The 25,890-nt window shown below is 47.3% G+C and overlaps 1 protein-coding gene across 1 annotated transcript in view; it reads right to left on the reverse strand.

Annotated features, from left to right (window-relative positions):
- Positions 1–24,721, reverse strand: part of LOC139268211 (leucine-rich repeat-containing protein 75B-like) — an 81,425-nt gene extending 56,704 nt beyond the window's left edge. The window contains exon 1 of the mRNA XM_070886260.1: positions 24,128–24,721. Within this exon, the coding sequence (XP_070742361.1) occupies positions 24,128–24,385 (258 nt within the window). The 5' untranslated portion in view covers positions 24,386–24,721. The remainder of the gene's footprint in view (positions 1–24,127) is intronic.
- Positions 24,722–25,890: the final 1,169 nt, after the last annotated feature.

The raw sequence follows: 25,890 nt of genomic DNA on the forward strand, positions 1-25,890 counted from the left end.
TATCTGGGACCCAGGTTCAAGTGCACGGAGGGAACGACAGTCCCTGTGTTTGCTGCCTGTAACACAAGTCTGGGCCTGTTTCAAACCAGCTCCTCGTGACTATAACCCAGAACTGCCAGCAGATTGGACTAAATCTGTCACTCTCACGCCGAGGATGCAAATATACGAACAGGACATGTCGCCCTGGTGCGTTACGGCAAGCTCATAGGCCACTGTCACGGGTCTCTCTCTCCATCTCCCTATCCTCCCCGTGACTCTCCTCGCTCCCTCCCTCTCGGACTGTGCCCCTGTGTCTGAGGAAGGTGCCTGGTGTTTTTCTCCCCGGTATTGTTGAATGAGCTGCGGTGACGGGAGTCCTGGTGTGATACCGCCTGTCAGAGCGATGAGCACGGGCAGTGCTGCCCATGACAGTGGCCCAAGACAGACAGGACAAAACGGGAGAGAATGAGAGAAAACGAGAGAGAGAGAGATGGGAGGATCAGAGGGAAAGAGAGGGAGGGAGAGATCAAACGGTCAGTAGGGGTGGGAGGGAGAGTGAGGGAGTACGGGGTGGCGCGAGGGGGGGGGGGGGGGGGAAGAGGGGAGGGAAGAGAAAGTGTCATAGAAACATAGAAAATAGGTGCAGGAGTAGGCCATTCGGCCCTTCGAGCCTGCACCGCCATTCAATAAGATCATGGCTGATCATTCCCTCAGTATCCCTTTACTACTTTCTCTCCATACCCCTTGATCCCCTTAGCTGTAAGGGCCATATCCAACTCCCTCTTGAATATATCCAATGATCTGGCATCAACAACTCTCTGCGGCAGGGAATTCCACAGGTTATCAACTCTGAGTGAAGAAGTTTCTCCTCATCTCAGTTCAAAATGGCCTACCCCTTATCCTAAGACTATGTCCTCTGGTTCTGGACTTCCCCAACATCGGGAACATTCTTCCCGCATCTAACCTGTCCAGTCCAGTCAGAATCTTATATATTTCTATGAGATCCCCTCTCTTACCCTTCTAAACTCGAGTGAATAAAGGCCCAATTGATCCAGTCTCTCCTCATAAGACAGTCCAGGCATCCCTGGAATCAGTCTGGTGAACCTTCGCTGCACTCCCTCAATAGCAAGAACATCCTTCCTCAGATTAGGAGACCAAAAGTGTACACAATATTCCAAGTGGGGCCTCACCAAGGCCCTGTACAACTGCAGTAAGACCTCCCTGCTCCTATACTCAAATCCCCTAACTATGAAGGCCAACATACCATTTGCCTTCTTCACCACCTGCTGTACATGCATGCCCACTTTCAGTGACTGATGAACCATGACATCTAGGTCTCGTTGCACCTGTCCTTTTCCTAATCTGCCACCATCCAGATAATGTTCTGCCTTTGTATTTTTGCCCTCAAAATGGATGACCTCACATTTATCCACATTATACTGCATCTGCCATGCATTTGCCCACTCACCTAACCTGTCCAAGTCACCCTGCAGCCTCTTAGCGTCCTCCTCACAGCTCACACCGCCACCCAGTTTAGTGTCATCTGCAAACTTGGCGATATTACACTCAATTCCTTCATCTAAATCATTAATGTATATTGTAAATAGCTGGGGTCCCAGCACTGAGCCCTGCGGCACTCCACTAGTCACTGCCTGCTATTTTGAAAAGGACCCGTTTATCCCGACTCTCTGCTTCCTGTCTGCCAACCAGTTCTCTATCCACGTCAGTACATTACCCCCAATACCATGTGCTTTGATTTTGCACACCAATCTCTTGTGTGGGACCTTGACAAAAGCCTTTTGAAAGTCCAAATACACCACATCCACTGGGTCTCCCTTGTCCACTCTGCTAATTACATCCTCAAAAAATTCCAGAAGATTCGTCAAGCATGATTTCTCTTTCATAAATCCATGTTCCGATCCGGTCACTGCTTTCCAAATGTGCTGCTATTTCATCCTTAACGATTGATTCCAACATTTTCCCCACTACTGATGTCAGGCTAACTGGTCTATAATTACCCGCTTTCTCTCTCCCTCCTTTTTTAAAAAGTGGTGTTACATTAGCTACCCTCCAGTCCATAGGAACTGATCCCGAGTCAATAGACTGTTGGAAAATGATCACCAATGCATCCACTATTTCTAGGGCCACTTCCTTAAGTACTCTGGGATGTAGACTATCAGGCCCCGGAGATTTATCGGCCTTCAATCCCATCAATTACCCTAACACAATTTCCCACCTAATAAGGATATCCTTCAGTTCCTCCTTCTCACTGGACCTACTGTCCCCTAGTACAATCGGAAGGTTATTTGTGTCTTCCTTCGTGAAGACAGAACTCAAGTATTTGTTCAATTGGTCTGCCATTTCTTTGTTCCCCATTATAAATTCACCTGAGTCCGACTGCAAGGGACCTACATTTGTCTTCACTAACCTTTTTCTCTCCACATATTTATAGAAGCTTTTGCATTCAGTTTTTATGTTCCCTGCAAGCTTCCTCTCGTACTCTATTTTCCCCTCTTAATTAAACCTTTAGTCTTCCTCTGTTGAATTCTAAATTTCTCCCAGTCCTCAGGTTTGTTGCTTTTTCTAGCCAAATTATATGCCTCTTCCTTCGCTTTAACACTATCCTTAATTTCCCTTGTTCGCCATGGTTGAAGCCACCTTCCCCGTTTTATTTTTATTCCAGACAGGGATGTACAATTGCTGAAGTTCATCCATGTGATCTTTAAATGTTTGCCATTGCTTATCCACGGTCAACCCTTTAAGTATCCTCTGCCAGTCTATTCTAGCCAATTCACACCTCATACCGTCAAAGTTACCTTTTCTTAAGTTCAGGACCCTAGTTTCCGAATTAACTGTGTCACTCTCCATCTTAATAAACCATTCTACCATATTATGGTCACTCTTCTCCAAGGGGCCTCGCACAACAAGATTGCTAATTGGTCCCTTCTCATTACACATCACCCAGTCTAGGGTGGCCAGCCCTCTAGTTGGTTCCTCGACATATTGGTCTGGAAAACCATCCCTAATACACTCCAGGAAATTGCTACCAGTCAATATGTAGGTTAAAGTCGCCCATGATAACTGCTGTAACTTTCTTGCACACATCCCTTATTTCTTGTTTGATGCTGTCCCCAACCTCACTACTACTGTTTAGTGGTTTGTGCACAACTCCCACTAGCGTTTTCTGCCCTTTGGAATTCTGCAGCTCCACCCATATAGATTCCACATCATCCAGGCTAATGTCCCTCCTTACCATTGCATTAATTTCCTCTTGAACCAGCAGCGCCATCCCGCCTTCTTTTCCTCTCTGTCTATCCTTTCTAAATGCTGAATACTCTTAGATGTTGAGTTCCCAGCCTTGGTCACCCTGAAGACAATTACATCATACCCATTAACTGCTATCTGCGCAGTTAATTCGTCCACCTTATTCTGAATGCTCCTCGCATTGAGGCACAGAGCCTTCAGGCTTGTCTTTTTAACACACTTTGCCCCTTTAGAATTATGCTGTAATGTGGCCCTTTTTGTCTTTTGCCTTGGGTTTCTCTGCCCTCCACTTTTACTATTCTCCTTTCTATCTTTTGCTTCTGACTCCATTTTATTTCCCTCTGTCTCCCTGCATAGATTCCCATCCCCCTGCCATATTAGTTTAACTCCTCCCCAACAGCACTAGCAAACACTCCCCCTCGGACATTGGTTCCGGCCCTGCCCAGGTGCAGACCGTCCGGTTTGCACTGGTGTCAGGGGAGAGTGAGTGAGGGAAGGCAGGGGGGTGAGGGAGAGAGGGAGAGAGGGAGAGAGAGAGAGAGAGAGGAGATAAAGCGGGTAGAGAGAGAGCACGCAGGTAGAGAGAGGGTCAGGAGAAAGAGAGAAAGAGCAGGCGAGGTAGTCAGGGGAGTGAGATGGGGAGAGGAAACAAGGAGAGAGGTGGAGAGGTGTGAGGGTGAGGCAAGGTCAGGGAAGAAAGAGGGAGGGAGATGAGAGATTTTGGGGAAAGGGAGAATGAGAGAGATGAAAGGATTGGAGAAGGAGAGGAGTGGAGAGAGAGAGGGAGAGATGAGAGGGTTGGGGAGGAGAGAGATGAAAAGGTTGGGAGAGGTGAGAGGGTTGAGGGAGAGAGAGAGAGACGGGGAGAGCAAACAGTGTCAGGGAGTGGGGGACGAAATGGGAGAGAGAGAGAATCATCCATCAGTACAGCACAGGAGACCATTCAGCCCATCGAGGCTGTGCCGGCTCATTCGAAGAGCATTAGTCCCACTCTTCCCCTGCAATTTTTTCTGCTTCAAGTATTGATCCAATTCCCTTTTGGTGGCTACAATTGACTCTGTATCCAGCACCCCATCAGGCAGCACATTCCAAACCACTCGTGTAAAAATGTTGCCTCATGTCGCCTCTGGTTGTTTTGCCAATCACCTTAACTCAACTCTTCATCCAATGGGAGCAGTTTCTCTTTATTTACTCTATCTAAACACTTCATAATTTTGAACACCTCTATCAAAATCACCTTAGCCTTCTCAGGAGAACAACCCCAGTGTCTCCAATCTATCCTCGTAACTGTAATCCCACACCCCTGAAATCTTTGGAGTAAATCTTTGCTGTACCCTCTCCAAAGCCGCCACGTCCTTCCTAAAGTGCAGTGGCCTGAATTGGACACAATACTCCAGCGGGGGCCGAATACAGCTTTTACAGCAACGAGGAAACTCTCAGTCGGTCTCCGATTTAAAACTGACCTGGTGAAAGCTCCCTTTCAAACAGTCTGAAAACCATTTTGCCACCACCTGAGGCCGAGGGGAGGGAAGCAAAAGGCAAGGGGCAGACATGAGACAGTCGGGGAGAGACATTCTATTAGAAAGCAGCAGATGAAAGTGTTGGTGAATCTTGGTGTATAACACAAGGCATTTGCTGGTTCGCGATGAAGCATTTACCCATACCTGATTCACTGTGCATATAAATTACTGCCTAATTCACAGGGAGGAACCAGTTTAGCATTCCTTTTGCATTTTATATACTGTTGGTTACAATGGATATTTTCTGATTGGACATTTTGAACATTCGGGTTAGAATCCAAAGGCTGGAAGTTGACCCGGAGGGTGAATCAGAATCCAGTAATGCCAGAAATACCAGTCCGAGACTGGTTCCTGCAGAGATTGAGTGAGAACTGATAGCCCTGAGTTATACTGTCAGCTCCGCAACATTCTCTGCCCACAAACAGGAAAGCTCACTGGCTTCTGAACAGTGTTCCATGTGGTCGCAGCGGGCCCCCTGCTCACATCACAGCCTTCAACAAATGCCCAGATGGTACAATTTTCAATCTTGACTTTGAATATGTTTCAGTTTAAAAATGGTTCAGTTACCGAGTCACAATAAGCAGGAAGAGAAAATGGCTTTGCATTTTCAATTTTCGTTCAGTTACCATCGGTTATTCTCATTAAAGGAGGCACTGAAGTCATTTATTCAACAAGGAATGGCACTCTCCCATCACTGTAAAGTCTTTTGAATAGTTCAATGGGCCCCTGTTGTAATAGATGCCAGTGGCTGGATTTTTGGTCTTGTGCCACCCCTGTTAGCGCCCCAGAGGGGCGGCAATGGCGGCAGTAAGCAGTTCCGGGCGGGCGGCCAGCTTCGGGCGCCCCGCTGGGACATTCGGTGCCGGTATAGACGGGACGTGGAGCATTACCGCCCGGGAGAGGCGAGTCGGTGTACAACGCCCCTGGTTGCGATACCGGCTCGATTTTTGGCACCCGCCCGACCCGTAGTGCGCCGTTGTGCCCCCTGCTGGGACCGCCTGTGGAAGTGGGCGGTTCGAGCTGTAACGGCCGCAGTGAGGTCAGTAATGCCGACCTGAGGTAAGTGCGAGTGTTTTTTTTTGCGATTTATATTGTGATGGCGTGAGGTATTTATTGGGAATGTTTTCGGTGAGATTTTTCAGGTTTTTATTCTCCCCAGACCTCTCTCAGAGCACTCCCAGGCCGGCTGTTTAGCTTGGGATTTTCACTTGCTCAGCCGGCCTAGCGCCCTGAGAGAGGTGTGTGACGCCTCCCTTTGCGCTCCGCTCTACACTCGGGTCCTAGCTGCCCAATATTGCTAACTGAGGCGCAAACTGTTCCCAGGCGCAAACTTTACCGCCCGTCGCCATTACTGCCCCGAAATGGGCAGAAGCGAAGATCCGGCCCCAGATGCTTAATTCACTTATTTTGATCCACATTACATGCTCCTGTGAATCCAGAGGTACAATAGTCTGCAGCAATGTGTTTCAGTCTTACTGATTCTATCGCTTGAATTGTTCATTTTACTGAAACTTGGTCAGTATTATAGAGAAACAATGTAGAGCTGGCTTCCCTGCTCTCCCCTCTCTATATTCTCATGGTGTGGAAATCAAAACTCATTGCCCCGCCTCCGCCTCCGACTCAGCCTGTCCCAGGAGCTCGGAGCTGTGAGACTCCTCCCCGTCCCTCAGCCTGTCCTTCCTCCTACAGTCCAAGCTGGGTGTCGCCTGACCCTGTGGCCGGGTGTGTGCCAGGGGCCTTGATCCTGCACCTGAGCTTCTTAGTTTTAAAAAGGAACAAAGTGATGCAAGGTATCATCGACAGTGCTGTCAAGTGGCACTTACTCACCAATACCCTGCTCACCGATGCTCAGTTTGGGTTCCGCCAGGACCACTCGGCTCTAGACCTCATTACAGCCTTGATCCAAATATGGACAAAAGAGCTGAATTCCAGAGGTGAGATTAGAGTGGCTGTTCCTGTTCCTGTTTCTTATGTTCTTATATGTTATCTGGAAGGAGGCGATCATGCCAGGAGATCTCAGAGATGCTCGTGACCATCTTCAAGAAAGGTGACAAGTCTGACTGCGGTAACTACAGAGGAATCTCCCTGCAGTCGACCACCGGGAAAGTCATCACAAGAATCCTCCTGAATCGCTTCTCCCTGTGGCTGAAGAGCTCCTCCCAGAGTCGCAATGTGGATTCCGCCCACTAAGGGGTACAACAGACATGATCATCATCACGCGGCAGATACAAGAGAAATGCAGGGTACAGCACCATCTCCTGTACATGGCCTTTTTCGACCTCACAAAGGCTTTCAACACAGTCAACCACGAGGGATTATGGAGCGTCCTCCTCAGATTCGGTTGCCCTCAAACGTTTGTCACCATTCTCCGCCTGCTCCACGACGACATGCAAGCTGTGATCCTGACCAACGGATCCACCACAGACCCAATCCACATCCGGACCAGGGTCAAGCAGGGCTGTGTCATCGCACCAACACTCTTCTCGATCTTCCTCGCTGCAATGCTCCATCTCACCCTCAGCAAGCTCCCCGCTGGAGTGGAGCTAAATTACAGGACAAACGGGAATCTGTTCAACCTCCGTCGCCTCCAGGCCAGATCCAAGGTTGTCCTTCAACCTTGAATATGTAAATTAGCATGTGTCCCCTGGCCCACTGTACTATCTGTCGCTGGGAGAGCTGGGACCTGTGGGTTATGGGCGCAGTACAGTACACAAATCTGTGGAATTCGCTGCCTCAGAGAGCTGTGGAAGCTGAGACATTGAATAAATTTAAGACAGAGATAGACAGTTTCTTAAACGATAAGGGGATAAGGGGTTATGGGGAGCGGGCAGGGAGGTGGGCCTGAGTGCATGATCAGATCAGCCATGGTCGTATTAAATGGAAGAGCAGGCTCGGGGGGCCAAATGGCCGACTCCTGTTCCTATTTCTTATGTTCTTATAAACTCGATGTAACATCTTTGCCTCATCGTAAACAGTCCAGGCACTCACACGGAAATGGAACTCGGTGTTGTCACCTTTCTCACAGTGTTGATGGCGAGGACAGCGCATATTGTCCTCGCCTATTATCTGCTAATCTGATGTCAGTATGTGGCATCGATATGCATTCTGGAAACGGTTTGTTCCGATCTTTCTGGCCTGGCAGTGCCAAGGTTTTAGTGCTGGAATAGTCAGCCAGACCAGCACGCTCCCGTTGGCACAGGCCTCCTGCAGATCAGTCCGCAGCAGACGGTGAGTGCAGGCCATTTCTGAAAGGCCCGAGCATACCCAGCGAAACCACGTGCGCACTTGATCTTGGCTTGGCGCCGAGCCAGCAGACTGTGCGACCAAATGCAGCATGGAATGCGGCAGGGAGCTGGCAGCAGAGACAGCAATGCCAGGGCAAGTATGTGGGAAATGTACGGCAGACAGACAGGCAAAGGCAGCTGCTCTGCACAGCTCCATTTCAAACCAGCCCCAGATTTTAAGAGACCAAGATGTTCCCTGCGAATTAAAAAAAACTCGGCCTCCACCAATTAAAGCCAATACACAAACTTGATAAGAGTAGAGAGGGAGACACTGTTTGTACTGGCCAGAGGGTCAGTGATAAGAGGACACGGATTTATAATCATTGGCAAAAGAACCAGGGAGGGAGAGGAGGAGAATTTATTGCACACAGAGAGTTATGATCTGGAATGCACGGCCTGAACGGGTGGTGGGAGCAGATTCAATAATAACTTTCAAAAGGGAATTGGATAAATACTTGAAATGGAAAAATGTGCAGGTCTGTGGAAAAGAGCAGGGGGGTGGGACTAACTGGATCGCTCTCCCAAAGTGCCAGCACAGGCTCGATGGGCCCAATGGCCTCCCTCTGTGCAGTAAGATTCTATAAACATGCGCAAATTAGAGTCCCATTTCACTACTGCAGCTCAGACTGGGTGTAATGCAACTGGTCAGATCTATTGACTGTAATAAACTATTGTTAAATGCCTATGATAAATTAAAACCCTGCCTGGAGAGCACACTTCTTGTGTTATTTGCTATCACACTTTCTCTGGTTAATGATTTTCCCATCATAGATTTTTGGCTCAAAATAAAACAGCAACAAATCAGAACTGAAGAGATCAGGGACATACACATCAAAAGCAGGGGAATCGCTTAGAAAATTGCCAATGAAAAACTACTAATGACTAATGACAATCAATCCTAAACATAGAAAATAGGTGCAGGAGTAGGCCATTCGGCCCTTCTAGCCTGCACCGCCATTCAATGAGTTCATGGCTGAACATTCAACTTCAGTACCCCATTCCTGCTTTCTCGCCATACCCCTTGATCCCCCTAGTAGTAAGGACCTCATCTAACTCCTTTTTGAATATATTTAGTGAATTGGCCTCAACAACTTTCTGTGGTAGAGAATTCCACAGGTTCACCACTCTCTGGGTGAAGAAGTTCCTCCGCATCTCGGTCCTAAATGGCTTACCCCTTATCCTTAGACTGTGTCCCCTGGTTCTGGACTTCCCCAACATTGGGAACATTCTTCCTGCATCTAACCTGTCTAACCCCGTCAGAATTTTAAATGTTTCTATGAGGTCCCCTCTCATTCTTCTGAACTCCAGTGAATACAAGCCCAGTTGATCCAGTCTTTTTTGATAGGTCAGTCCCGCCATCCCGGGAATCGGGTAGGACAATCTACCAATAAAAGGAAGGTCAACCAATCAAATCACTCAACTGTCTTTCGCAAAATTTTCACCTGCCATTTTTCTATCAGTAACTCACATGTCTAATTTCCAAAGTAAGATTTGTAACATAAAAAAATATATATTCATAATACACGATTAAATATCACTAGTGTATTGTGCCACTGAGTGCCTTTATTAATGTTTTTACTTGAAAGTCAGCCTGTCTCAGAAGTTTGAAGGACACTTTTGCTCAGAGCTGTGATTGTCAAAGGCAGAAGCATTTGCACCGTTTTCTAGAAATGCATCAGTAACATTTTGACAGACTGAGTCGGAAAAGAATTCTCTCAGCCTCAAATAGTATTGATTTGGACGTTTTTTAAAGTTATTTGAACAAAAGCTAACGGACAAATATGTTTAAAAGCTTTATTCAGTTAAATAAAGCTACCTTGAGTTTTTCTGCGACAGGACAGTTGTATGTGTGAGAATAAATCAGAGCCCCTTCAAACCCCACCCACGCTGCATAGTGTCCATCTGCAGCTATTGTTTCAGGGAAAATTCCAATTTGCCTCTTCCTTCGAAAATATAAAAGTCAAATTGCATCTGTGTGTGTGTAATTGGATTTGTTTTTTTAAAAAAAATGATTTGAATACATATTGGATGTTGAATTTTAATGGGTTTTCAACTTGACTTTTAAATAAAATCTATTCATTTTTCATTTCAGTAAATGCATCAAATGGAGAAAGATAGAGAAACAGACAGAAAGACAGAGGCACAGCCCCAAAGAGGGAATGGCTATGGTCGCTACTAGAAACAGAATTATGTAATTGTAAAAGTTTCTTTGCCATTTAGCTCCGAATGCTTATCTCAGAGGCAGTTTAAAAAAAAAAAATCGGAAAACTTTCCCGTTAAGCATAGCAGGTCATGTCACCTCTGTTGGATTTTATTTAATCATTATCTTTGAGAAGCTAATTACATCAGCCATGTGATCCGATTGTATAATTTCTAATGAAGAGAGTAACCAGATTGATGGGAGCGATGGAAGGATTGGATTGTGCGCAGTGATGATGTCAATTGGGCATGTTCTCACTGAGGTGATATTATGGCTGGTTTTAGGATTCTCACAGGACGGGATAATATCGACCATGACAAGCTCTTTCACCTTGTTCACAACAGTTGCACCAAAGCACATGGCCTGTGCTTGAAGGGAGTAAATTCAAAACTAATCTGTGGGACCACTGGCCTCAAGGGTCGGGGAGGGTGAAATATCAGAATCAGAATTGAGCAATCCATCCCCATTCTCACCCCTTTACATTGTACTATGCATAACTCAGGCCCCGGCGAGGCTCCTGCACAAGGCAGGTGGGGACCTAATCACCGCACAGTCATGCCTGACATCATCGGAGGTTCCGGCAGCTGATCCGAGATGGTAGCTGCCGGCTCGCCAAAGTAAGTGGCCCATTGAGCACTCATTGAGGAGGAGAGCTACCCCCAGGGGCCTTCCTCCAGTCTCCCACCAACCCAATCTCCAACCTCCCCACCCACCCCATCCCCAGCTTCCCTCCATCCCTCCAGACCCCGCCTCCCACCCCCCAGACCCCGCCTCCCCACGACCCCGCCTCCCCACCTCCCCCAGACCCCGCCTCCCCAAGACCCTGCCTCCCCGCCCAGACCCCGCCTCTTTACCACAGTATGTGATGCTGCCTCCCTCTCCCCCGCCCCCCCACCTCAGACCCTGACCCCCTCAACCCCCCCTGGTGTTCCACAAGGATCGGTGCTGGGACCACTGCTGTTCACCATTTACTGAAACAATTGGGACTTGGGAAATGGAAATACAATTTCAAAGTTTGCAGACGACACCAAATGTAGTTACAGAGGTCTGTGACAATACAGGAAAAGAGAAGGAAAGTTGCCGGATGGGTTTGTAATGGAAAAATTAATTTTAATATAGGAAGTGTGAGGCATTACATTCCAGTAGGAAGAATAAGAAGGCCATGTACTGCTTGGTTAATGAGTCTAAATGGGGCAGGAACAAAGGGAGCTAAGGATACAGATGCAAACATCACTAGAAGTAGTGACGCAGGTTAATAAGGCCATAAAAAGCAAACCAAGCACTGGGGTACCTTTCAAGAGGGATAGAATTGAAAAGCAGAGAGGTTATGTTAAACTTGAATCGAACCTTGGCTAGACCACACTTGAAGCACTGTGCACAGTTCTGGTGGCCATATTATAAAAAGGATAGAGAGGCAGTGAGAAGGTACAACAAAGATTTACAAGGATGATATTAGAACTGAGTAGATATAACTATCAGAAAAGACTGAACGGGTCGAGACCCTTTTCTTTAGAAAAGAGAAGGCCGAGGAGTGACCTGATAGAGGTATTTAAAATGATGAAGGGGTTTGATAGGGTAAACAGAGAGAAGATGTTTCCACTTGTGGTGGAGGCCAAATCTAGGGGCCATCAATATAAGACAGTCACTAATAAATCCAATGGGGAATTCAGGAGAAACTTCTTTACCTGGAGAGCAGTGTGAATGTGCAATGCGCTACCACAGGGGTGGTTGAGGCAAATAGCAGAGATGCATTTAAGGGGAGGCTAGATAAACACGTGAAGGAGAAAGGAATAGAGGTATGTTATAGGGTGAGATGATGTAGGGTGGGAAGAGGCTTGTGTGGATCATAAACATCGGCATCGACCAGCTGGGCTGTTCCTGTGCTGTACATTCTATGTAACTGTTGATCACATTAACCATAAGCGGCTGCCTCGTGTCTACCTGAACAATCCTCCAGATTGTGTTTGCTGGGAAGCAGCTCAGTTCTTCCCTCAGCTTTACAGCCAGATGAGCGAAACTGGAAACATTTGTAAACGCTTGGGGCAAGATTGTGGCTGCAGCTAGCATTTTTGAATTAATTAATACATCATTGTCTACCACTATACTCATTCTTTCTCAGGATCTCCAAGCTACAACTCTCACCTTTCTGCCTTCCTCTTACGACCTGTAGGCTTTCAGCACGTCCTGATTTACCCCACCCACCACAATGCTCTTTCAATCTCGATGATCTCCTGTACAACAGATCTTGGTGACCCATTACAAGTTTTGCAATAAAGTATTTGTTCATATCAGCTGTGCAACTGAGTGTCAGCTGTGACTCAGTGGATAGCACCCTTGCCTCAGAGTCAGAGATTGTGGATTCAAGTCCCACTTCAGGTACTTGAGCACATAAATCTAGGCTGACACTCCAGTGCAGTGCTGAGGGAGCGCTGCACTGTCGGAGGTGCCGTCTTTCAGATGAGTTGTTAAACCGAGGCCCCGCCTGCTCTCTCAGGTGGATGTAAAAGATCCCATGGCACTATTTAGAAGAGCAGGAGAGTTATCCCTGGTGTCCTGACCAATATTTATCCCTTAATTAACATAACAAAAACAGATTATCTGGTCATTATCACATTGCTGTGTGTGGGAGCTTGCTGTGCACAAATTGGCTGTAAAGCACTTTGAGACGTCTGGTGGTTGTGAAAGGTGCTATATAAATGCAAGTCTTTCTTTTATACAAATGTTCAGTAGTAGGTGCTATCACCATCAATCTTTCCAAGAAACCAAACCAAACAAAAGAAATGAACAGATAAATTAGGCTATTGAAAAAAATCTCATAATACTCTTGTGAAGCGCCTTGGGATGCTTCACTACGTTAAAGGCGCTATATAAATGCACGTTGTTGTTGCTATTGAAAATGCCGAATACTCGGTGGGTGGGAACATTGCCCAGAGTGGCACCGAGTCCGCGGGAACAGCTTCCAACCCTTGGCCGTGCTGACTCAGCTCATCCCGGCGAAAGCAGCTGGGGTAGTAACAGGAGGTCAGGGTTCACAGTCCTGACCAACCCTTCGGGGAGTGCGCGCTTGGTGACGACAGGATTGGGCTCTGGTCTGATGCCCCCCACGGTGAACAGCCAGCCAATGCTCACTGGCCGGCCTCGCCCATGAAGTACCACCACATTTTAAAAATTCATTCACGGATGTGGGCGTCGCTGGCATTAATTGGTCATCCCGAATCGCCCTTGGAAAGGTGCTGGTGAGCCGCACAGGGCTTCTGACGGCTGCTCGACTGTACCTGGGGAAAAGGGAATGGGAAAAAGGCATAGCCCGCAGGGATTGGATGGGCCAATCTCAGAGCTCGGGTGATAAGTTGCAACAACCTTTGCTCTTGTGATTTATGAAGTTTGCTGAACTCCTCTCAGTGCCAGCCGTGGCTCAGTACTAACACTCTCCTCTCGCTCCAAAGGTTGCAGATTCAAGACCACCTCCAGAGACTGGAGCACACAATCCAGGCTGACACTTCAGTGCAGGACTGAAGGAGTGCAGCACTGTTGGAGGTGCCGTCTTTCGGATGAGACATTAACTCCCCCCCTCTCTCTCCCCCCCCACCCCCCCTTCCTCTAGTGGGGCCATAAAAGATCTCACAATGCTATTTGAAAAACAGAAGGGCAGTTCTCCCTGGTGTCCTGGCCAATATTTATCACTGAACCAACATCACCAAAATAGATGATCTGGTCATTATCACGTTGCTGTTTGTAAATTGGCTGTGTGTTTCCTAAATTACAACAGTAACTACACTGCAAAAGAAAAGTGCTTCACTGGCTTTGGTACATCCCAGGGATGTGAAAGGCTCTATATAAATGCAAGTCTTTCTGTTTTTTCTTTCATTGTTTAGATTACAGGCTGCAACTCACTCCAGCTGCCCATTATTCCCGCCCATTGAGGTTAATATATGAACACAGGAGTTTATGAGCCAGGTCTGCTATCCAACATGATTGTTCTCAGTATTTAAAACTCATCATTGCACTGAATGTATTGGGAGGAACTTGATGACTGTGCTCACAAATTGTGAAAATTCATACCCTGGCAGTAGCTCCAACTTGTTTATTTGCTGCCAATTAGAATCAATTTGTTGAATGCTTCAGAATTGCAAAGGAGAATGTTCTGAGCTCACGTGGGAACAGTGTGGCCCCTGACCATCACTAAGCGCCCCCCCAGTCAGTCCCTTGGGTTTATGCTGCACATGCTCCCAACATAGCAATTAGTGCCACAGACAATCAGCTCCAGAAATGTCAGACTCTGAGTAACCAAAGAAAACATGGGTTCCAGCTCAAACATCACTGCTCTTACCCGAAATGTATGTGGAGCGAAGGGCTATGGACCATCACTCCTGTCTCCCTGTCCACGCTCATGAACATGAAATGGCACTTGGACAAGGTTCCCATGGTCGGTGGTGGTTCGGGCACCTACGTAAATAACAGTCTGCATCTCCCGGGGAGAGGGCTGAGGAGAAATTCAAAAACAGAGCAGGAAGCCCAGCGAGGGAGGGAGGGAGGGAGGGAGGGCCCGGCATGTCCCAAGGTGTCACTCTATTGCTGACACTGTGTTGTATGCACCACCATCTGTCCCTGGGTACCAACAAACAACGACTTGCATTTATATAGCGCCTTTAATGTAGTAAATCATCCTAAGGCGCTTCAAAGCACTGTTATCGATCAGAGTTTGACACTGAGCCACATAGGAGATATTAGGACAGAAAAGCTAAGTTTCAAGGAGTGTCTTAAAGGTAGACAGCGAGGTAGAGAGATTTAGGGAGGGAATTCCAGAGCCAATGGTGGGACGAGTAAAATCAGGGAGAGGAGCAGAGAGATCTCAGGGGGTTGTGGAGCTGGAGGAGGTTACAGAGATAGGAAGTGGCGAGGCCATGGAGGGATTTGAAAACAAGGGTGAGAATTTTAAAATTGAGTGGTTGCCGGACCGGGAGACAATGAAGATCAGCGAGCACAGGGCTGATGGTCGAGCAGGACTTGGTGCGAGTTAGGACACGGGCAGCAGAGTTTGATGAGCTCAAGTTTACCGAGGGTACAAGTTGGGAGGCCAGCCAGGAGTGTATTGGAATAGTCAAGTCTGGAGGTGATAAAAAGGAATGGATGAGTGTTTCAGCAGCAGATGAGCTGAGGCAGGGGCGGACGTACGATGTCACTGAGGTGGAAGTAGACAGTCTTAGCGATGTTGCAGATATATGGCTGGAAGCTCATTTCGGGGTCATATACCACACCAAGGTTGCAAATGGTTTGGGTCAGCCTCAGTTGCCAGGGAGAGGGATGGAGTTGGTGACTGGGGAATGGAGTTTATGGTGGGGCCCAAAGGTTGGTAGGGTGGTTGAGAAACATAGAAAATAGGTGCAGGAGTAGGCCATTCGGCCCTTCGAGCCTGCACCACCATTCAATAAGATCATGGCTGATCATTCACCTCAGTACCCCTTTCCTGCTTTCTCTCCATACCCCTTGATCCCTTTAGCCATAAGGGCCATATCTAACTCCCTCTTGAATATATCTAACGAACTGGCATCAACAACTTTCTGCGGTAGAGAATTCCACAGATTCACAACTCTCTGAGTGAAGAAGTTTCTCCTCATCTCAGTCCTAAATGGCTTACCCCTTATCCTTGAGACTGTGGCCCCTGGTTCTGGACTTCCCCAACATCGGGAACATTCTTCCTGTCCAGTCCCGTCAGAATTTTGTGTGTTTCTATGAGATCCCCTCTCATTCTTCTAAACTCCAGTGAATACAGGCCCAGTCGATCCAATCCCTCCTCATATGTCAGTCCTGCCATCTCGGGAATCAGTCTGGTGAACCTTCGCTGCACTCACTCAATAGCAAGAACGTCCTTCCTCAGATTAGGAGACCAAAACTGAACACAATATTCCAGGTGAAGCTTCACCAAGGCCCTGTACAACTGCAGTAAGACCTCCCTGCTCCTATACTTAAATCCCCTAGCTATGAAGGCCAACATGCCATTTGCCTTCTTCACCGCCTGCTGAACCTGCATGCCAACTTTCAATGACTGATGTACCATGACACCCAGGTCTCGTTGCACTTCCCCTTTTCCCAATCTGCCGCCATTCAGTTAGTATTCTGCCTTCACGTTTTTGACAGCAAAGTGGATAACCTCACATTTATCCACATTGTACTGGATCTGCCATGCATTTGCCCACTCACCTAACCTGTCCCAGTCACCCTGCAGCCTCTTAGCATCCTCCTTACAGCTCACACCACCACCCAGCTTAGTGTCATCGGCAAACTTGGAGATATTACACTCAATTCCTTCATCTAAATTATTGATGTATATTGTAAATAGCTGGGGTCCCAGCACTGAGCCCTGTGGCACCCTACTAGTCACTGCCTGCCATTCTGAAAAGGACCCGTTTATCTCTACTCTCTGTTTCCTGTCTGCCAACCAGTTCTCTATCCACGTCAATACATTATCCCCAATACCATGTGCTTTAATTTTGCACAACAATCTCTTGTGTGGGACCTTGTCAAAAGCTTTTTGAAAGTCCAAATACACCACATCCACTGGTTCTCCCTTGTCCACTCTACTAGTTACATCCTCAAAAAATTCTAGAAGATTTGTCAAGCATGATTTCCCTTTCATAAATCCATGCTGACTTGGACCGATCCTGTCACTGCTTTCCAAATGCGCTGCTATTTCATCTTTAATAATTGATACCAACATTTTCCCCAATACCGATGTCAGGCTAACCGGTCTATAATTCCCCATTTTCTCTCTCCCTCCTTTTTTAAAAAGTGGTGTTACATTAACTATCCTCCAGTCCATAGGAACTGATCCAGAATCGATAGACTGTTGGAAAATGACCACCAATGCACCCACTATTTCTAGGGCCACTTCCTTAAGTACTCTGTGATGCAGACTATCAGGCCCTGGGGATTTATCGGCCTTCAATCCCATCAATTTCTCCAACACAATTTCCTGAATAATAAGGATTTCCTTCAGTTCTTCCTTCTCGCTAGATCCTCTGTCCTCTTGTATTTCCGGAAGATTATTCGTGTCTTCCTTCTGGAAGACAGAGCCAAAGTATTTGTTCAATTGATCTGCCATTTCTTTGTTCCCCATTATAAATTCACCTGATTCTGACTGCAAGGGACCTACGTTTGTCTTCACTAATTTCTTTCTCGTCACATATCTATAGAAGCTTTTGCAGTCAGTTTTTATGTTGCCAGCAAGCTTCCTCTCATACTCTATTTTCCCCCTCCTAATTAAATCCTTTGTCCTCCTCTGCTGGATTCTAAATTTCTCCCAGTATTCAGGTTTGCTGCTTTTTCTGGCCAATTTATATGCCTCTTCCTTGGATTTAACACTATCCCTCATTTCCCTTGTTAGCCACGGTTGAGCCACCTTCCCCGTTTTATTTTTACTCCAGACAGGGATGTACAATTGTTGAAGTTCATGCATGTGATCTTTAAATGTTTGCCATTGCCTATCCACCGTCAACCCTTTAAGTATCATTCGCCAGTCTAATCTAGCCAATTCACGTCTCATATCATCAAAGATACCTTTCCTTAAGTTCAGGACCCTAGTCTCTGAATTAACTGTGTCACTCTCCATCTTAATAAAGAATTCTACCATATTATGGTCACTCTTCCCCTCACACAAGATTGCTAATTAGTGCTTTCTTAGTACACATCACCAGTCTAAGATGGCCAGCCCTCTAGTTGGTTCCTCGACATTTTGGTCTAGAAAACCATCCCTAATACACTCCAGGAAATCCTCCTCCACCATATTGCTACCAATTTGGTTAGCCCATGATAACTGCTGTACATTTCTCGTTTGATGCTTTCCCCAACATCACTACTACGGTTTGGTGGTCTGTACACAACTCCCACTAGCGCTTTCTGCCCTTTGGTATTCCGCAGCTCTACCCATATAGATTCCACATCATCCAAGCTAATGTCCTTCCTTACTATTGTGTTATTTTTCTCTTTAACCAGCAATGCCACCCCACCTCCTTTTCCTCTCTGCCTATCCTTCCTAAATGTTGAATGCCCCTGGAAGTTGAGTTCCCAGCCTTAGTCACCCTGGAGCCATGTCTCTGTCATTCCAATTATATCATATTCGTTAATAGCTGCCTGTGCAGTTAATTCGTCCACCTTATTACGAATACTCCTCGCATTGAGGCAAAGAGCCTTCAGGCTTGTCTTTTTAACATACTTTGCCCCTTTAGAATTTTGCTGTAATGTTTGGTGGAGGAACTATCTATGTTCAGAAAATAATCTGTAGAGAGACTTTGTGAAGTCACTGCGCGGTTTTACCGCAGGGTACGGACACCGTGGCCTTTGGGCCAGCTGTACAAACACTAGGAATAGTCTGTGGTTTGGGATGGTCAAATAGTGAGAGTCGATCCTGGGGTCAGTGGGATATCGAGGGCCCTGACAGAATGGCATAGTGGCCTTTCCGCACTGGGCCTTGCCCTTTCGGAAAGGTCTGTTGTTAGCTTGTGGACCCCCCCGGTTGACCTTTTGGGGAATGTCTGTGTTTGTGTTTGGGTTAGGGAGACCCGAGCCGTGTAGGTTTCCAGGAAAGGATTGCAGACAATGTGGTACCTCCAGCGGCTCTACATTATCCGCTCTGACTGGCAGGCATCCCAAAGATGAGTCATCTAAATGTTTATTTTGGGGGCAATGTAATTTAAATAGAATGTAATAAATAAACATGCCCCAGAGGTTCACCAGACTCCCGCTGCTGTCAGGGCTACGGATTAGTTGCTACCCCACACTGCACCTCCATGATAATCTCTTCAGAAAGGAATCCCGACTGATCTTCCTGCCTCCTGCATATTTGGAATACAGCCGAGAGACTTCTAATTCCGTGAATTCTAATGCGACTGAAATCTTACGAAAGGATACAGGAGATTGGGGGTGTGAGTGAATCGGACTGACAGGCTCCCTAATCCTGGGGACAGAGCCACTGACTGAAAACTGTTAAAAGCAATAAAATCATAGAATGGCAGAATGTTGCAGCCTGGCAGGAGACCATTTGGTCCATCATGCCAGTGCTGATTATCTGCAAGGGCTCTCTACCCAGTTTCATTTCCCTGTCCCTTCCTCTTTTAAAACCTATTGGGGGCAAAATTGTGTATCACCCCGTTTGGGGGCAGGATCATTCACGAGGGCAGATATTCTGCGCCCGGCACAGAAGTCCCGCCCCGCGACCTAACTTCAGGTCATCGCCCCCGAGAGGAAGTGGGGCGCTATGTCGGGTGCTCCACTTCCTCTCGGGGGCACTAGGTGCGTACATGTCGAAATGCTATGCAGCTTCTCTGCGTAGCACTGACACGATCACAGCGCCCGTCTTTCCCTTAAAGGGGAGGACGCACTGCAAGCTCTGCGGTGGGATGAGGGGCCTCCACTACACCACCGGGGACGTGGGGAGCCGGGCTGCACCATCGCGGCACCGAGGCTGGACCGGTAAATCGGAGGACAATACAAAATTATGCCACGCACCTTCCCCTTTAATTTTCGCCCTGCGTGCAGAGTGTGGCCCGGTTCACGACCCGGGAGGCTGGTGCTGACATCGTCTATGATGGCCTCGGGGGCGGGGGGGGGGGGGGGGGGGAGGGGAGGGGCGTTGCCCAATCTCTACCATTGGGGTGGGGGGGGGGAGGGGGAAACAGTGCACTGCGCACAGCGATAACGTCATCGCCCATAGGCTCAGTGGCCCGGGGCGTTACTAGCAGCAGCAGGGAGCAACGGGTTTTGCCCATCTGCCAACTCCCACGCAATTTCGCACAAGCGCCCCTCCCACCCCCCCGGGCGAGAAATGGTTTGCGCCCATTAGCGCCCCCCGGAGGCACTAACAGCAGTCACAAAACATGCAAATTTCTCACCAGTGTGTATTCTGCTGCCCCCAACTCGGTCTGGTGGGACAAGCTGGGGGCAAAATTCAACTTCAGAGGTGTGCGAATGGGCCGCAGTGGCTGGCCGCCCATTATACACCCTGTACCATTCCCAGCACCGTTGACTTCTTGTATAACGGGCCGCCAATCCACTCCGTTTCACCCCCTCTGCATACTTTCTCCCCACCGCTCTATTCGTTCTTTGGGGGATGGTCTTAAATTTATGCTCTCGACAACTGGATTAGTCTCTCACAGCTTTGGAATCCACAGATGATTTTTTTTTTGTGCTTGCAAGTTAACTATTTCTGTCACATATGGATCCTGGGAGAGGGTGACACAAAGTGCAGTACTGAGGGAGTGCGGCACTGTCAGAGTTGCCATGTTTTATCTTTCAGATAAGACATTATAAAAGACAGGTTACCTGGGAATCTATCACAGTGCTGTTTGTGGGAGCTTGCTGTGAGCAAATTTGGCGGCCACACTTCCTACATTACAACTATGACTACATTTGAAAAAATACTCAGTGGGCTGGAACAAGCTTTGGAACATCCCAAGGTCATGAAAGGTGCTATATAAATACAGACCTTTCTTCAACACAGCACTGGCAAACACCTTATAGCTGACATCCTATAATTTCCCCCAGGATGATAATGCTGCACTGTATTTAAAGTGAGATTACTTGGCACCGAGATCAAAACCAACCTAACATTAGTGGCTAAGATCTGCTGTTTTTCACAATGACTCTTTTTAAGTAAATTTGATTTTAAAAAACTGTTTTTAGCAACAAACAATTCTAACATGGAATTGTCTGCATTATAATTTAATAGTGAGATTTGGAAAATTCTCATTTGATTTGATATGTTTATGAGGAGTTGGAATATTTTGCGTAGTATTACATAGTTACATGGTATTTACAGCACAGAAACAGGTCTTCTGCTCCAACAGTCCCGTGCTCTACACGTGCTCTCCTTCCACCTTCTTCAACTCACCCTAGCAGCATACCCATCTCTCCCTTTCTCCTCCATGTGTTTATCCAGCTTCCCTTTAAATGCATCTCTGCTATTCGCCTCAACCACTCCCTGTGGCAGCGAGATACACACTCTTCTGAACTGGATGTATCTTACATTCATGGCCCCTAGTTCTGGTCTCCCCACAAGCTGAAATATTTTCTCTCCAGCCACCCTACCAAACCCGTTTATTATTTTAAAGATCTCCACCAGGACACCTCTCAGCCTTCTCTTTCCTGGAGAAAAGAACCCCAGGCTGTTCAATCTTTCCTGATATGAATAACTTCTCAGTTCTGGTATCAATCCAGTAAATCTTTTTTGCACCTTCTCCAGTGACTATATATAAAGAGTTGGGATATTTTAGTGAGAGTTGGAATCTATTAGTGAGGTTTTGAATATTTTAGGGATATTTCACGATTGCAACAAGATCTATAATATTTTAATGATATTTGGAATGTTTTCATAGAATCATAGAAGTTTACAGTGCAGAAGGAGGCCATTTTGGCCCATCGTGTCCGCGCTGGCCAACAAGAGACTATCCAGCCGAATCCCACTTTCCAGCCCTCGGTCCATAGCCCTGTAGGTTACGGCACTCCAGGTGCACATCCAAGTACTGTTTAAATGTGATGAGGGTTTCTGCCTCTACCACACTTTCAGGCAGTGAGTTCCAGACCCCACCACCCTTTGCATGAAGAAATTTCCCCTCAAATCCCCTCTAAATCTCCCCCCAATTACTTTCAATTTATACCCCCTGGTTGCTGACCCCTCTGCTAAGGGAAATAGGCCCTTTCTATCCACAATATCTAGGCCCCCATAATTTTATACATCTCAATGAGGTCTCCCCTCAGTCTCCTCTGTTCCAAGGAAAACAAATCCAGCCTATCCAACCTTTCCTCATAGCTTAGATTGTCCACTCCCAGCAACATCCTCGTAAATCTCCTCTGTACCCTCTCCAATGCAAACATGTCCTTCCTGTAATGTGGTGACCAGAACTGCACGCAGTACTCCAGCTGTGGCCTAACCAGTGTTTTATACATAACCTCCATTCCGTATGCCTTCTTAACCACTTTATCCACCTGGCCTGCTACCTTCAGGGATCTGTGGACATGTACTCCAAGGTCCCTTTGTTCCTCTACACTTCTCAGTATCCTACCATTTAATGTGCATTCCCTTTCCTTGTTAGCCCTTCCAAAATGCATTACCTCACACTTCTCCGGATTAAATTCCATTTGCCACTGTTCTGCCCACCTGACCAGTACATTGATATCTTCCTGCAGTCTACAGCTTTCTTCTTCATTATCAACCACACAGCCTATTTTAGTATCATCTGCAAACTTCTTAATCATACCCCCACATTCAAGTCTAAATCATTGATGTATATCACAAAAAGCAAGGGACCCAGTACTGAGCCCTGCGGAACCCCACTGGAAACATCCTTCCAGTCACAAAAACACCCATCAACCATTACCCTTTGCTTCCTGCCTCTGAGCCAATTTGGGATCCAACTTGCCATTTTGCCCTGGATTTTAGAAGATAGCAGAGAGATTTTGAATATTTACTGTGAGATTTCACGTGCTTTAGTTATATTTCAAAGGTTGCAGTGTGATTTAGAGTGTTTCTGTAACATTGTAGTCAGTGTTGTACAGTGAGATCTAGAGCTTGGGAATATCTTGAATGTTTGAGAACACTTGGAATATTCCTTAAGTTAAATTTTTGCACAAAAACATCACTCATTCCAGTAAAGAAACTTATTTAAATCAGCTTTTATATATTTGTACTTTAAAATCCAAGTTAACACTAATTTGAATTAAGCGAGTTCAAATTACGTTGTTTCGAATAAAACGCAGATTGCATTTCAGTGGGATTTTAAATGAGATTTGGGAGGCTATACTGAGGGATGGAGTTTGTCTTTGTGAGATTGTGTGATGATTCTCCCAGAGGCAGGGGATTCGCCGAAGCTCCCAGCTAGGATCGGATCCCAGCATTGCAGTGTAAACTTGCTGTGTGAGATCCGCATTGATACTCGGAGCACACCACTTTATGCACACACACACACAACAAACACATTGCTGGAAACACACAGCAGCTCAAGATGCTAAAAGGGAAGGCGGTGGGTTAGGGTTTGGGGTGCAGGACCCAACACCATCCCTCAACTAACCGGGGCTCGTGTGCCCCATCATCAAATCTCAACTGGACTTGTACTGAGAATAAATGGGAGACGGGAGTTAGACCGCGAGTGGGAGGGAGGGAGTCCCCGTTGGGTGGGGTACCGCGTACAAGTGTATCCGGGACAGGAATGCTCTGTTGACATTAATTAATTAAACACCGCTGTTAATATTAATTGTTGTAAACATTGACTAATAACTCGGAATGGTTATGGAGTTGTAACTATAAGGAGGGGGATGCTAGAAGTTGAAGGATTGTTGATGGTGTGCGGAGAATGTACGCAGGGTATATGCCGAGTGTATGCAGAGTGTATGGATGGAAGGTATACGGACGGTGTAAGCAGGTTATAAGCAGGGTGTAGGGATGGTGTAAGCAGGGTATATGCAGAGAGTATGCAGGGTGTAGGGAGGGTATATGCAGAGAGTGTGCAGGGTGGAGGGATGGTGTAAGCAGGGTATATGCAGAGAGTATGCAGGGTGTAGGGAAGGTATATGCAGAGAGTGTGCAGGGTGTAGGGATGGTGTAAGCAGGGTATATGCAGAGAGTATGCAGGGTGTAGGGAGGGTATATGCAGAGAGTATACAGGGTGTATGCAGGGTGTATGCAGAGTGTAGGGAGGGTGTAGGGAGGGTATATGCAGGGTGTAGGGAGGGTATATGCAGGGTGTAGGGAGGGTATATGCAGGGTGTAGGGAGGGTGTATGCAGGGTGTACACGTACACAGAGTATACGCAGAGTGTGTACACACAGAGTATACGCAGGGTGGGGACAGCGAGCACCGCTCGGCCCGCTATGCCCATACTAGCCCTCACCTTGCGGAGGATGGTGAGCAGCCCGCCCGCCTGCTCGGCCCTCTGCTCCCGGAGCAGCGCCTGGATCTCCCGCACCCAGCTCACCCGTCGCACGTATGGAGCCGGCGCCGTGTTGGGGAGGAGCAGCCGCTCGGGTTTGAGGACCAGGGAGGCGAGGGGCGAGCCCACAGCCCCGGGCCCCGCACACACTTCCTGGATAGACGCTGCCCTCGGGCGCTCCTCCCGCCGGCCGCTGCCTTTGGTTAATTTCGAGCCCATTTCGCTCTCTCCCCAAGTTGCTGAAACTGAGCAGGAAACACACAACTTGTTAATTTCGCGGCGCTCCAGCCGGAGAAACTGCAACGTCTGTCAGCCCAGTATTCACATCACAACCCGCAGCCTGCTCAGCTCTGCGTCCGTCTGACAGCCAGCCAGTCCAGCAAATACACCCAGAGCCAGTCCCAGAGTATTCATTGCAGCGGCCCGGGGCTCCCCGTGTCTGTGTCCCAGACAGTCTGCTCCCTGTATCTCTGTGTCTGTGCTCCGAGACGGTCCGCTGCCCTCTCCTCCCCTCCCTGTCCGGATGGGACACAGAATGACAACAGTCGGCTCTAACGAGGCGTGCTCGCACACACGCACACAACACACACACCAGACCGGCGTCTGTTACGTTGCTACCATCTGAGGATTTGTAATGCCTGAAGTTGCGCTCAGTCAAACCCCGGGCTCCAATACTGCACCGCATTCAATGCCGAGAGCATTCTTTATTTTAATATTGTCACCAAATGCAACAATGTGTGACTCGCCGAGGTTGCATTCCAATCGCTCAGAGCAAAGCTGCACAACCATCGCTGCAGATCCAGAACTGTTTGACTCCCTCCCTCCCAAACACACGGCGGCCACATTCAACCCCTGCAGGCAGTGTTGACAACCCCAGAACACTACAGCGCTCAAGGAGGCCATTCGGCCCGTCGAAGATGAATCCAGTCAGTCCCACTCCTCCAAAAGTAATAATAAAGACTTGCATTTATATAGCGCCTTTCACAACCACCAGGCGTCTCAAAGCGAATGAAGTACTTATGGAGTGTGGCCACTGTTGTAATGTGGGAAGTGTGAGAGATCGTGGCAGAGGTGCGGCGAGTGTTTGTGGTGAATGAAGGTACAGGGCCCAGAAGAGCCGAGGCAGCCCACACTGCGATATGTGTGCGCACTAGGCCCGTGCAGCAGAGCTGGTCTCCAGTTGTCCTGGTTAATCCTTGCCACTGGACCAAGACCTAGCTCTGTCAAGCCTGTGTGGTGGCTGGTGTGCAACAGCCACCTCACGTTAAAAAAATCCACACACAGGCATCTTCCACTGTAAGCACCACGTACACTGTTTGTCAGGGATTCCACAGCTCTTCCGCTGAACTTGCATAAGATTGTAAATCCACCCCTTTACAGTTACATTTAAAACCTGCTTAATTTTATGTATTTTGTGTATTACCTATACACACACCTCTTTTATTTGTACCAGTTACTGATACACAAATTTATGGATTTGTGACTTAAGCACCAATAACTTACCAATTAATACATTTTTAAAAATATGTTCTTGATCATATTTGCAGAAGGACTCATATTACTTAATGATCATTTTATTTAAATATTTCTTTGTCATTCATATATTTTTTTGTCACTCATATATAACTCATATATGATTGTACAGTAAAGATTCAACAGCCACTATGTTAAATTGAACTTAAAAGGTAATGTGGCCAGAGTCCCTTTAAGGATCCAGGCTGAAA

The sequence above is a fragment of the Pristiophorus japonicus genome, chromosome 8 (genome assembly GCF_044704955.1).
Source record: "Pristiophorus japonicus isolate sPriJap1 chromosome 8, sPriJap1.hap1, whole genome shotgun sequence".
Lineage (NCBI taxonomy): Eukaryota > Metazoa > Chordata > Chondrichthyes > Pristiophoridae > Pristiophorus > Pristiophorus japonicus.